This window comes from Mastigoproctus giganteus, chromosome 5 (genome assembly GCF_048544385.1).
Source record: "Mastigoproctus giganteus isolate SK-2022 chromosome 5, ASM4854438v1, whole genome shotgun sequence".
Lineage (NCBI taxonomy): Eukaryota > Metazoa > Arthropoda > Arachnida > Uropygi > Thelyphonidae > Mastigoproctus > Mastigoproctus giganteus.
Genome location: NC_143579.1, coordinates 181,526,086 through 181,539,349, shown reverse-complemented (window position 1 = coordinate 181,539,349; position 13,264 = coordinate 181,526,086). Strand labels below are relative to the sequence as shown.

Genomic DNA, 13,264 nt, shown 5'->3' with positions numbered 1-13,264 from the left:
TTTAAGACATTAAATGGCTTATAATTAATATAAATAGAAATATTTCATGAAATAATATCACTTAATATCACATTAAAGAGTCAACATACCCACGTATCTAAGAGACATGTAACTGAAAATTTTTCAGGCATACTATTCAGATGGCACGATAGTGTCCTCTGGATGGATTGTAGAAATTCTGATGATTCTAACATTGGGAGTAAAATAATGCAATTATTAAATCAAGTAGTTCACTGCTATATATATATATATATCCACTAAGTTAGATGTCACCTAGAATATTTTCATGGATACATTCAACAAAATTGATTAAATCAAACATGTGCAAAATTACTTCAAAAATAAAGGTAGTAGTTAGCCATTTCATTTTTCACTTCTAAAATCAATGGCAATGGAGGGGAGAAGACTTATTTTTTACAATAATTACATCCATTCCAAAATCACCACAGCATTAGATGGAATATTAATCAAATATCTGGATCAGTTTTGTCTTTTCACTGACAGGGAGGGTATACAGACAAATACAAAGGTAACAATGAAGCAAGAGCCAACAGTATGTAGATTATCAGATGGATGTTTGTAACTATTAAATATGAGAACAAATAATTCTAGAGCAATTAATATTTACCTGAGAGAGAGAGAGAGAGAGAGACTAATTATCACATTATGCAATAACTGCTTTTGCACTGATTTTTTTTATGCAATTAACATACATGTAAACACACGTACAGCCACTCCCCAACTTATTAAGGGTTACATTCTGCGAAACTCTACATAAGTCGAATTTTCCCTAAATGCTTATGCAGCACTCGCAACTATGCATGCTGAATTTGATTGAAGCAAAAAAGAATCATGAAAAACGTAAATAGAATTATTTATTCAATTTTTTTATCATGCGCAGGAAAAATTACAAAAAAAGAGAGGAGACAGGCATAACGTCAGCAAGTGTTACCTTTCGAGCATCATTGCCAAAATTAACTCTCCAGCTGATAAGCACGCCGCTGTAGAAGTTGAGTGCTGTGGAGATTTAGAAGGGGTTTTTTCCAACACATCACAAAATTTCTCCGCAGCTGCATAATCAGCACTGGCGACTTCACTGCATACTTAAATGTTTTGGAAACCAGTGCAATGCTTGAACCTATTAAACCACCCGCTGCTTGCCACGAACTTGGCTTGGGGTTTGGCGTACTTATCCTTAATATCTTTGTTGATCCTTAATATATTTACTGATCTTAAATGCATTGATCATTTAACATGTTCTTTTATATGTGCACTGTCCCTTAAAATGGTATTCATGGTTGAAGCAGAGAGACCTAATTCTGTGAAATAGATGACAAACTTTGTCCTGCTTCATACTTCTTAATTAATCATCTTCATTTCTAAATCAATTTTGTTTTGTTTCCTAGCACTGCCAGCACTTGCACTTTCTGTTGGTCCCTTTCCCTTCATCACTGTAACAAGCAAATAGGAATGAAGAGAAGATTATGAAAAATTTGTTTTTATAGGATTGAAGATTTCAGTGAAGGGAATTCATTTTACCAATAATACCCTAACATAAAAACTCACAGAATTCCAGTTATTGGTATTATTGCAAATGCAATAAGATTGAGTTTACTATCTGTTTATAATAGATTGTGCTAACAGAAAAGTCCAATAAACCGGAAAGTGCAAATTGTTTTTATTGTTTTATGGTTGTGACCTCCAGAAATGTGCTTTAGAAAAATATCACAAATGCATTCAAAAATTGATTCTTCTAATGGAACATATGATAACAAAAGTGTAGTGCAATTTCCACTATAAAAATGACACCTTTTAGAGAGATAAATAGCTTAGTTAAATAGCGAAAATTTCAACTTCCAGGGTCTTGGAACAAATTATCCAAAAAAAAAAAAAAAAAAAAAAAAGTTATTGGGTTCGCATTACGATACCTCCATTTATTCCTGTGGGATGCAAAATACGTTTCTATGATTTTTTTTAAGTTTTCACTGGCTGGCAAAAACTTACGTAAAGTCGAATTTCCGTAAGTTGAGTATTATGTAAGCCAAGGAGTGCCTGTATATTAATATACACTGAACATATTATGATACACTATATCGATGTGCACTACGGAAAGAAAGACTGTCACAAAAGAACTATTTGTATTTGAATACTTGCCAACATTTAGAAATCAAAAATTATGACTTCTTAATAAGTATCCAGAACTGTGTGTTCTTGCACCGAAAATTGTACCCAATCTTTACGTCAAATTAACAATAATTAGGTATTACTAAACTATACTTTAAAGTTCTTTGCTTTGCTTTATTTATTTTTTATTTTATCATTCTTTTCAATTATCTATTATTAGCTATTTGGGGGGGGGGAATTCCACACAGTAGTCAAAACTAACTAGAGTGCACCATGCCATCAAACACAAAGTAATTTAACCTTCTTTTATAGACAAATCCTCTTTAAAGATAATGAAACACATTTAAACTAGACAAACCTTTTAAAAAATGCAGCTTCAATACACACAATACACCAACTAACAGGTAACTATCACTCCACCCGAATTCATGAAACTTACAAGAAGCCCCGAAATCAAGACCACATTGTTAACTATACTAAACACAAGCAGAGCTACCTAAACATTGTCAATTCACCTACAATTGAGGCTAATTATGAGAGCATCACTGAACTCAAGAGTGATTCCACTGGATCAGAAAAGTGCCAATGTATTTCCAATACATAAGGGTGGTTCTAAGAGTGATGCTCTCATAATTCTAATTTAAGAAAATTCTGTTTTGCATAAATATAATTAAAAAAAAAAAAAAAAAAAGATGGGGGGGGGGGAGGGAGAGTCAGTCCAAATTAGCAAGGTTTGACAGTACATAAATGCAGGGACTCACATCTGGTGAGTATGGGCTTGGCACACCCAGGGTCTTCCTTTCTACTTTTCTCTCTCTCTCAGGGTAATGGGGAAATTTTTTTTTTGGTCAGTGCAGCATAAGCCTCAGGCTTCCTTGCACCATATGGCTATTAATAATAATAATTTCACCATAACCCATACTAATTACTGACCGTCTCAATTTTGTTCTCTAAAAGTGACCGCATGAAACTTAATAACTGTGTTGAATTGTTTCTGGCGGGAATATTAACCAACCACCTCTATATAAATAACAAGATTTTTGTTGTTAAACTAAGAAACATACACTTATTTTGTATAATCCACTGAAACCATTAACCTGGCAGTAGTACTATCCCCTCATCCCCTGACAGGCCTCAGGGGGTGAGAGGACAGTACTCAAATAAATTTACCGTATTTCTTCGATTCTAAGACGCCACGATTATAAGATGCACCTTAATTTCAGTAAAAAAAAAAAAAGCATTGATTCTAAGAAAAATAAAATAAATCTAACAAATATTTTTATTATAACAGAATTCAATTTACTAACAACAATAGTACTGGTATTTATCAGTAGGTATGTTATTAATCACTTCCTTTTGAATCTTCTGAGCCGTCGATATCTGTATCTGAATCAATATCAGAGTCTACTTCACATTCAGGGTCAGATTCTTCTGAGCCATCATTATCTTCATTTTTTCATGATACATCATCTTCTGAGCCATCAAGAGCGTTGGTGATGCAACATTTTTTAAATGAGTGCTTTACTATTCTTTCTGGGATCAGCTTCCAAGCTGTTGATACCCATTCTGCCAATTTTGATGCCGGCACTTTCTAAATTTTTCCGGAAGGTGTCAGCAGAAGGTTGTCGGTCAACAGCCAGGTTTCATATTCCTTTTGCAAGTAATCCTTAAATGGTTTGTTGATTGAAACGTCAAGTGGCTACAGTTGGCTAGTCATACCCACTAGGAATCACAACCAAGTCACCACGTTTTTGCACAATCTTATTTTTGACCTGTTCGGATAAATGTCCACGAAATGCATCAAGTACTAGATGCTAGGTGGGTTAAAGACTTCCAGGACATCTATTCCACACAACATGTAGCCAGTCTTCCGTAAGCTCTGCCAGCATCCATCCATTTTCTTGTGCACGCACAATAACATCTTGGGGGAAATTTTCATTCTTCAGTATGGTTTTTCTATTTAAAATTAAATATGGTGGCAACTTTCAACCATCAAGCAGTGATGTATAGCATCACAGTGATATGCTGCTTTTCGTAGCCCATGCTCATAATCTTGATTTATTTAGCACCTTTAGCATTGACTGTGTAATTTCGACGCATAGAAGACTATGGTTTCGTCAGCATTTCCAATTTGAATAAACTCAGTTTCTTTTTTTCCTTAATTTCATTACCCATCGCTGAAAGTTAATCGGCTTCTGTTGAAAATCTGCAGGAATTTTTTGACAGATAGATGTTTGGTGCCTTAACAATAATCCACTACGACGCATGAGTCTGTCGCACCAGCCGCGACTGCCTTTAAAAATTTTCTCCATTCTGAAGGACTTGGCAATTTCTCTGGTTTTCAATTGCATGGCTTGTCAAGTGATGGGCAATCCTTTTGTGCATGTCTCCGTTACAAAACGTAATGCAGCGTCATCGACTTGTGGAAATCTTCCTTTCTTAGACCCTGTAAAGCACTTGGTTGCTGCTTTGCACGAAAATATGGAATTGCGATAATTTCTCCAACGACAAACATTTACTTCACTAATGTCAAAATGTCGACCCACAGCTCTATTTCCATGTTCTTTTGCATACACAATAACTTTTCGTTTCAATGCGGCTTCGTAGTGCAATCTCTGATATTTTAATGTGCAATAAGGGAAAAAAATTAACGAAATACAATAACTCCACTTCTTACGTACTTTCGAAAATACAAACAAAACTTACTAGTTTTCGATGAGTGAGCTCCACTAAAACCTCAGGGGCTCACATCTGGTGAGTATGGGCTTGGCAAACCCAGGGTCCTGAGCTGGATATCATCATTCTTCTCTTTCTTGGTGATTCCTTTCTACTTCTCTCTCTCTCTCAGGGTAACTTGGGAATTTTTTTTTTTTTATGGCTGGTGCAGCATAAGCCTCAGGCTTCCTTGCACCATATGGCTAATAATAATAAAATAACGGTGGCTTCACATTTCGAAAGCACGTAAAATCACCCACGCCACTTTATTCTCCAATGGAATTGGAGAATGCGATAACAGTCGAATTTGGAGGTGGGGTTTCCACATAAAAACAAAACATGTGTGTGCTGTGCAAAGTGCGGGAAAATTCGATAAAACACTGCGATTGTAAGATGCCATCGATTCTAAGATGCATCCTGTTTTTAGAAGCGTTTATAGGGGGGGAAAATGCGTCTTAGAATCGAAGGAATACATTAATACAAACCTAGTTTATAGAAAATTCTTGTTTGTACAAAGTACACATTGTTCCTATGCAAAAAATAGGCTTTTTTATGTAAGCACATTTATTACAAAATTTGGTTGATATGTAAAATCAGTTTTTAACCCATGAGAAATAAACATCATCCTGTATTGTCAATACTATGCTCAGAATACTTGTTTTGTTATTGCCCAATGACCAGCATGTGTGTGTGTGTGTGTGACCACCTGATTCTACATTTTCTGAAAGACAGTTCTGACTTCTTAATTTTCTTTTATGCGATTTAGAGCTAAAATGCTTCAGACTTGAGAATAGTTTACTGCCATATAAGTTAGCGCAATGGCTACATACCATCTCATTATTAGAGATGACTACTTATTCTCTGTTGGTAACCAACATCCAGACAGCAATTTCAGGGCTATTTGGCCCTCATCAGTGAGTGGGTAGGTACCCTGAAGGTATAAACAGCTGACAACCCAATTGTGAATTAATTTCACAATATGAGAGATGCCAAGTGGGGTGCAGTTTGATATATATAGGATATTTAGGGCTAAAAAAGCCTCAGACTACAAGAATAGTTTGCTATCATAAGTTAATGCAATAGCATAAATTTTATACACAGTACACCAATCAAAGTTGTCCAGTGGCATCATTACTTTTATGTAAACAAAGCCAGTTTATATTACCATAAACTGGTTTTGTTTATGGTACACTTGAAATATAAATAGACCCTGAAAAATATCAATTGTAAGTCAGATGCAATTGTCAAAGAATCCTTTTTCAATCTATTTTTTGTGCCATTTTTTTAAAATGGATCTAAGCTGATACCTTTTTGGAGCTTGTGTCATTAAATTAATTCTAAGTCTGCTTATATTAAATCTATCTAGCAGTAATGGTGACAAAACCTAGATGGAAAGATTTAAGTCTGGAACAAAGCAAAATGAAAAACACAAAACAATAACATCCCTTTACCTACAAAATTGGCAGAAAAAAAAAAAAAAAAAAAAACAAACCAACCCCTTGAAATGCATGACACAGGAGCAGCAATAAAAACAGGAAACAAATTTGTGATGAAAAACATGAGGTACCTAAAACAAATGTCTGCATCGAATTTACCAGTATCAGGTCCAATTTGCAAAAAAAGTCTATCTAGCTCAACAATATGGAATTATCAATTTCAAATGCTGTAGTAGCTGGCTCCAAAGATTCAAGGACAGGAATAACTTAGTTTCATGAAATGTTTGCAGACAGTCTGGATCAAGTGACAAAGAAAAGGCTACAGACTGTTCTGTAAGATCTATTTTTGAAAAATATGAGGCAAAGGATATATATTTTTAATCCTGACAGGACAGATATATTTTATAATTTGCTGCCAAACAAAACAATTGTTGTTCAAGGAGAGCCTTACAATGGTAGAAAATTAAGTAAACAAAAAAATCACTGTTCCGATATGCTGTAATGCAAATGGCAGTAAAACTGCATCCACTTGTAGTTGGTAAATTTTCCAAGCCAATGTGTTTTTTAAAGGAGTTAACCAACTTCCATGCAACTAGGAGAGCAAGATTGGAAGTGCCTGGCTCATGGTCAAAATTTTCAGACTTGGATATTGAGAGTGAAGAGAAGAATGGCTTCAGAAATAAAGGAACAGTTTGATGATTCTGTTGAGGCACATAATCTGACAAATATACAGCTGTTTTTATTTTCAAGTACCACCAATTTTATGCAGTCAATGGTTCAAGGCATTATTTATGCCCTGAAGTGAGCATATAGAGCTCACATGATAAGGTACTTAATCTACAATATAAGAGGGAACAATTTTCAACCCGTGTTTTCAGCTCTCCAAAATATTGTGATTGCTCAGGACAGTACTGCATACTAATAAGCTGTTTCAGAAAGAGTGGATTTGGAGAAAACATTACATTGAAAAACATGGTCCAGAAAAATGAATGCAATAATGTTGAGGAATGAAAGACTTTGAAGGAGCATATGGATTTTGTTGTAAAATCTGAAGAGTTTAAGATGGATTATGAAGCAATGCCAATGTCAGAATGGCTGCCGAGTACTGAGCCAAATGAAGTTTTTGTTACCAGTAATGAAAGCGAAAAATCCCACACTATGCCTTCTAAAAAAGATGCCCAAAATACACTGAGCATAATAGAGAATGTGTTGGCCCCGCAGCAATACTAATAAAGAAAACTATTTAATTTGATAATGTTTGTGCTGTAGTTAAGAATGTATATAAGACAAAAACTATGCAAACAAAGTTATATTAATTTAGATTAAAGAGTTAACTGTTTGTGATTTCCTGTTTGTTAATTGGTTTAAATATTAAGACTAATTCTTTTACTCTTATTATTTCTTATTATTGTTATGTATATGCACACATACAAAAAAAAACAGTATAGTTTTGTTACTTTTCGCAGACCTCATTATTATAAAACATGAAAATTTAGTTCCCTTGAACTTTGTATTAACGAGAATACACTATTTGGTTTTTGTGAATTGTGCTTGATATTCTACCAGCAGACTGCAATGTTCATTAATTTCAGTTGTACATTTTGTAATAATAACTGAAAATATTGTATTTTGCCATTAAAAGGTTTTAATGAAATAAAGTTTATTAATTATAGTTAAATTTTCAGAAAAATGTTGATAACATAAAACAGAAAAAAACATTTGTGGTTGGTTGGTTGATGTGTTATTTAATGGCACAAGGGCTGCTAAGGCCATATTGTGCCTGATTCTATTTGATAGTGCAATTTACAGTTAAAATCTGTAAAATAATCCCGTCTGCTTTAAGAAATAAAAGAACTCAGCTAGATTTGCATTGTCTCCAATCAGATGGGGTAATTTCAAAGGTTCTTGCAGATATGAAAGCGATTTGAAAATTTTTTTTCGATAATTATTATAATGATTGCAATTTATTAGAATATGCCTCACCGTAAGTGTAGTCTGACAATATGTACAAATAGGCGGATCTTCCCCCCCATGAGCAGATAAATATGGGTTAGATGCGTGTGCCCAATACGCGTCCTAGCCAGGATCACCTCCTCTTGCCTATTTGATCGCATACTTGATGGCCATAACTTAGGTTCCTGTTTAAATTGAAGCAGTTTATTTCCACACTGAGCCTGCCAGATTTGCAACCATTGCTCTTCACACACGTTTTTTATGACTGATTTGTAATCTACATATGGCACTTGGTAGTTAGGAGATCTTGCAGTGATTGGATGTTTAGCGGCGCGCCTCCGTAGCCAGGTGGGAAGGAGCAGCAGTGGTAGCACATGCTTCTTGATTAGACCGGGGTTCGAACCCGTCACCACCAAATACGGAGCATGCGGAAAGGTCAGGGAATGACCACCGCACCGGAGCAATATGGCCTTAGTTGCTAATGCTCCTAAAAACCAAATAACATAACAAATAACTTGGATGTTTAGCGGCTTGATCTGCATATTCATTTCCTTTGATGCCTACATGACCCGGTATCCAACAGAAACAGACTAATTGGTTTGCAGCTTGTAACGCAATTATCTGTGATCTAATTTGCTTCAAGATGGGGTGGATTGGTTTGGATGGATTTTTCAATGATTTTATTGCACTCAGAGAATCAGAGTAGATCATAATTCGCTTACTAGACAGATTAATAATGTGATCCAGAGCTATTTTAATCGCCCACAGTTCAGCAGAGTAGATGCTGCATTCCTTTGGAAGGGACACAGAAGTAGAAAAGATAGAAGAAACTGCTGCTGCGCCCACTGTCGTACTAGTTTTCGAGCCATCTGTATATATTTGAAGATACCGAGAATTTTCTGCTACATGTGCAGAATGGAGTTTCCTGATGGTAAGGTCTGCTGCTTGCTTTTTCCCCCACTGTTGGAATGAGAAGTCACAAATTGGTGTATAATCAGACCACGGAGGGTCGTGATTGCTCATTTCCTGAAAGACATTACCCATGTCTAGATTCCAACTGTAGCAACCTTATTCCAATAGGCTTGTTTTCGTTAGGCTTGTTTTGATAAAATGTGGTCCACTGGGGCTCAAATAAGTATGGCAAGATAGGATGAAAAGGAAGACTCCGTATTTTTGCTGCATAGTTCAGCATCAACATTTTCCTCCGAAGATGGAGTGGAGGTTCGTGTGCATCTATATATAGACTCTGTACAGGGGATGTTCTGAATGCTCCTAAAGCAGTTCTTAGGGCACTGTGATGGTGTCTAGCCAAGTTAGTGCACTTTTCCTGGCAGAGTCATAGATTGGAGCTCCGTAATCCAAGTGAGATCGGATTAATACCCGATATAGCCGAAGCAGAGTATATCGGTCAGCACCCCACGTCAATGAAGATAGTACTCGGAGGATATTTAATTTTTTCAAGCAAATGGTTCTCAGATACGTGATGTGTTGTAAGAAATTTAATTTATTGTCCAGGATTAGGCCAAGAAATCTGATACTATTGGAAAGAGGTATGGTGGTATTTTTAAGATGTAGTTCAGGCTCAGGGTGGATCTTACGTTTTTTACAGAAATGAATACAGTTAGATTTTTGTGGTGATAAGCGGTAGCCATTGCGAGACATCCACAGCTCGATTTTGTTAATTGAGATTTGAAGCAGTCTCTCAATAGAATTCATAGTTTTTCCTTGGCACGAAATCATGAGGTCATCTGCATAGTGATATAATTCTACTGTGCTTGGAATATCATGGATGATTTTGTTTATTCTTATTAAAAATAGAGTTGGACTCAAGATAGACCCTTGAGGGACCCCTTCCTCCTGTATATGAATTCTAGATAGAGTATTTAGATGACTAACCTGAAAGGTTCTGCTCTGGAGAAAGCTCTGAATAAACAGAGGAAGCCGGCCTCGTAGACCAAAGGTGTAAAGGTCACGCAGAATACCAAAACGCCATGTTGTATCAAAGGCCTTTTCTAAATCAAAACTTACCATAACCAGGTGGTCATTTCTGACAAAAGCGTTTCTGATGTTCGATTCTGCTTTGGTCATCATATCTAATGCAGATCTATTTTGCCGAAAACCGTACTGATTTTTATGTAAGATGTTATGTGACTCAAGAAACCAGGTGAGGCACTTCAGAACCATTTTCTCCAGTGTTTTCCCCAAACAACTAGTTAAGGAAATTGGACGATAATTTCCTGGATTAGAGAGGTCTTTCCCTGGTTTAGGGATGGCTAATACAAGTGAATGTTTCCAAGAGCTAGGATAAATATGTTCTTCAAAAATTCTGTTGAAAAATATTAAAAGAATTTGCAAAGCAGTATCATTCAAGTGTTTTAGCATAATATAAAATATACCATCAGGTCCAGCTGCACTATTGGGTGCTCTGTTAAGAGCATCCGTTAACTCGGATATAGTAAAAGGCTGATTATATGGAAGAGACAGACCGGTGTTGAAATTTAACTTATACCTTTCTGCTACCACTTTAATTTGTTGGAATGAAGCATCATATGAATTTGCTGCTGAAATTTTTGCAAAGGCTTCAGCAAAAGCATTTGCCATGTCTTTGGAGGAAGACAGTTCCTGTCCATTACAAATCAATATTGGAGAGGATGACAATGGATATTTGCCATTCAGATGTTGGATTTTCCTCCAGATTAATCTCGTATCGGTGTTTTTGGTGATAGTGGAAGCGAACTGTATCCAGGAATCCTTTTTGGCTTTCCTTCTTATTTGTCGTGCTTTAGCATTTAATTTCTTGTAATTTATAAGGTTTATAATAGTGGGATGCTTGCGGAAGATATTCCAAGCTTTGTTCTTTTCTTTTTTTGCTCTCATCATTCCAACAGTAGTTTTTGCACCTGCGTGGATGAGTCGACGACTGAGGGACAGCTATGTTAGCTGCTGCTAGTATCCGTTTAGTAATATGGTCATTAGCTTCATCTATTGACTGGCTCAGAATGAAGTTTTTATCTAAAACTGTATTTAAGGAAAATTTTTCCCAGTTTGCCTTTGTAAATTTCCATCTTCTGCGAGTTTCCGGATAGGTGGTGGTAGTTTGGAATTTACAAGTAATTGGAAGATGATCACTATTGTGGGGATTATCCAATACAGCCCAATGTATACTTGGGTACAGAGCCGGGGAACAAATAGATAGATCTATGGCTGAAGTATTTCCTGAAGGAAAATGAACATGAGTATGTGCACCGGTGTTCAGCAGAGTTAGATTTTGTTTGTCCAGTAATGCTTCTATTAGCTGCCCTCTTTTATCCATATGGAGACTTCCCCATAATGGGTGGTGTCCATTAAAATCACCCATCAGACAAAAAGGAGGTGGTATCTGGGCAAGGAGCTCATCAAAGTCTCTGAGTATATACGTTTGGTTCGGCGGAAGATAAATAGAAATAAGAGATAAAGATATTCCAATTTCTATTCTCACAGCAACAACTTCTAAATTGGATTTTAAAGGGATTTGTCTAGACGGAATAGTAACGGATACCAAAACCGCTACACCTCCATGGGCTGCAGTTGCTGCATTCCTGTCACGCCTGTACAAAATATATTTCTTTATTGAGGGGGTCACTTGAGGAGTTAAAAATGTTTCCTGTAAACAAATGCCTGCTGGATTGAAATCTCGGATTAGGTCATAAAGTTCATCTGTATTAGTACGTAGTCCTCGACAGTTCCATTGTAAAATGCACTTCATTATTTAGTTTTAGTGGTAGGATGATCCGGTTGCCTTTTAGAGGCAGTAGGCTTATTGCGATCTATTTTAATTTTATCTTTTTTAGGAAAGGTAGGCCGTCCAGTGTCCATATCTTCTTCGGCATGAATTTCTAATATAGGTTCTTGTTCAGTTTTGTCATCTGTATCCATTTCTGCAGTATTAATTTGAGTTTTAGTAGAAGATTCGGCTTGTGTCATCCTGGTCTCACTTTGGGACTTAATGCCGCTAGTATTTGGGATGGAGATTGGAGTATTGCAAGTCTGGTCTCTGTTGTTTTGCTTCAAGGATGGCTGAGGAACTGAAAGCTGAGCTCTAGCCCATTCAGCAAGTGATATGTTTGGTGGAACTGAGTCAGTGGTTTGTGTGGCAATTGAACGGTATTTCTTTGTAACAGCTGCATATGTACGTACAGGAGTATCTTTCAGTACTTGTCGTCGCGCTTCCTGATAAGTCACTTTATTTTCAACTTTAAATTTCTGTATTTTTTTCCCAACTTTCCATAACTCACAATTTCTAGAATATGCAGGATGTTCTTCCCTGCAGTTAGGACAAACTGGAGATGTAGCAGTACAGTCTGTTTGAGTGTGATCCTGGGATCCACATTTTGGGCATATTGTGTTTCCTCGACATGTTGCCTGAGAGTGTCCGAACTTCTGACATTTAAAACACCGTATTGGATTTGGTATATACGGGCGGATATGGCAATTTAAATAACCAGCTTTTACAGTATTTGGTAAGTTTTGGGTATTGAATGTGAGAATTACACTGCGGGTTGGAATGAGATTGCCGTCTCTACGAGTCAAAATTCTCTTAGCTTGTATGACCTTTTGGTCTTTAAGTTCTTGTACAAGCTCCTCTTCTGTTACATTCAATAGATCCCACTCAGAGATAACACCTTTGGAACTATTTAGGGTTGAGTGGGGAGATATTTTAACAGGGATACCACCAAATGTTGTCATCTTTAACAATAATTCTGAATGTTTCGACTGTGTAGTTTCCACCAGCAAATCTCCTGACTGTAACCTTTTGACCATTTTAGGTGATCCAGCAGCATTTTCTAGAAATCTCTGTATAATAAATGGGGAGAGTTTGCTCACTGGTTGACTAGTTAAGGAATGGATAATCAGGAAAGTTGGATACTCAGGTTGATTATCTACTTTTAAGTGCTTATGTTGCGCACTACCTTCATCAGAGTTATACCAATCTATGGTATTTGAGCTTGAAGGCTCTAAGGCTGGATAATTTTCTTTATCCATGTCGGCTCCTTTTC

At 36.4% G+C, this 13,264-nt stretch overlaps 1 protein-coding gene across 8 annotated transcripts in view; it reads right to left on the bottom strand.

Annotated features, from left to right (window-relative positions):
• Positions 1 to 13,264, bottom strand: part of MED15 (mediator complex subunit 15) — a 442,919-nt gene that overhangs the window by 37,173 nt on the left and 392,482 nt on the right. For all 8 annotated transcript variants that reach the window (XR_016546979.1, XM_090374288.1, XM_090374289.1 and 5 more), the window contains one exon: positions 90 to 187. Coding sequence is in view for 7 of the 8 variants with exons in the window: in XM_090374288.1 (XP_090230414.1) it covers positions 90 to 187 (98 nt within the window). In the remaining variant the exon portion in view is untranslated. The remainder of the gene's footprint in view (positions 1 to 89; positions 188 to 13,264) is intronic.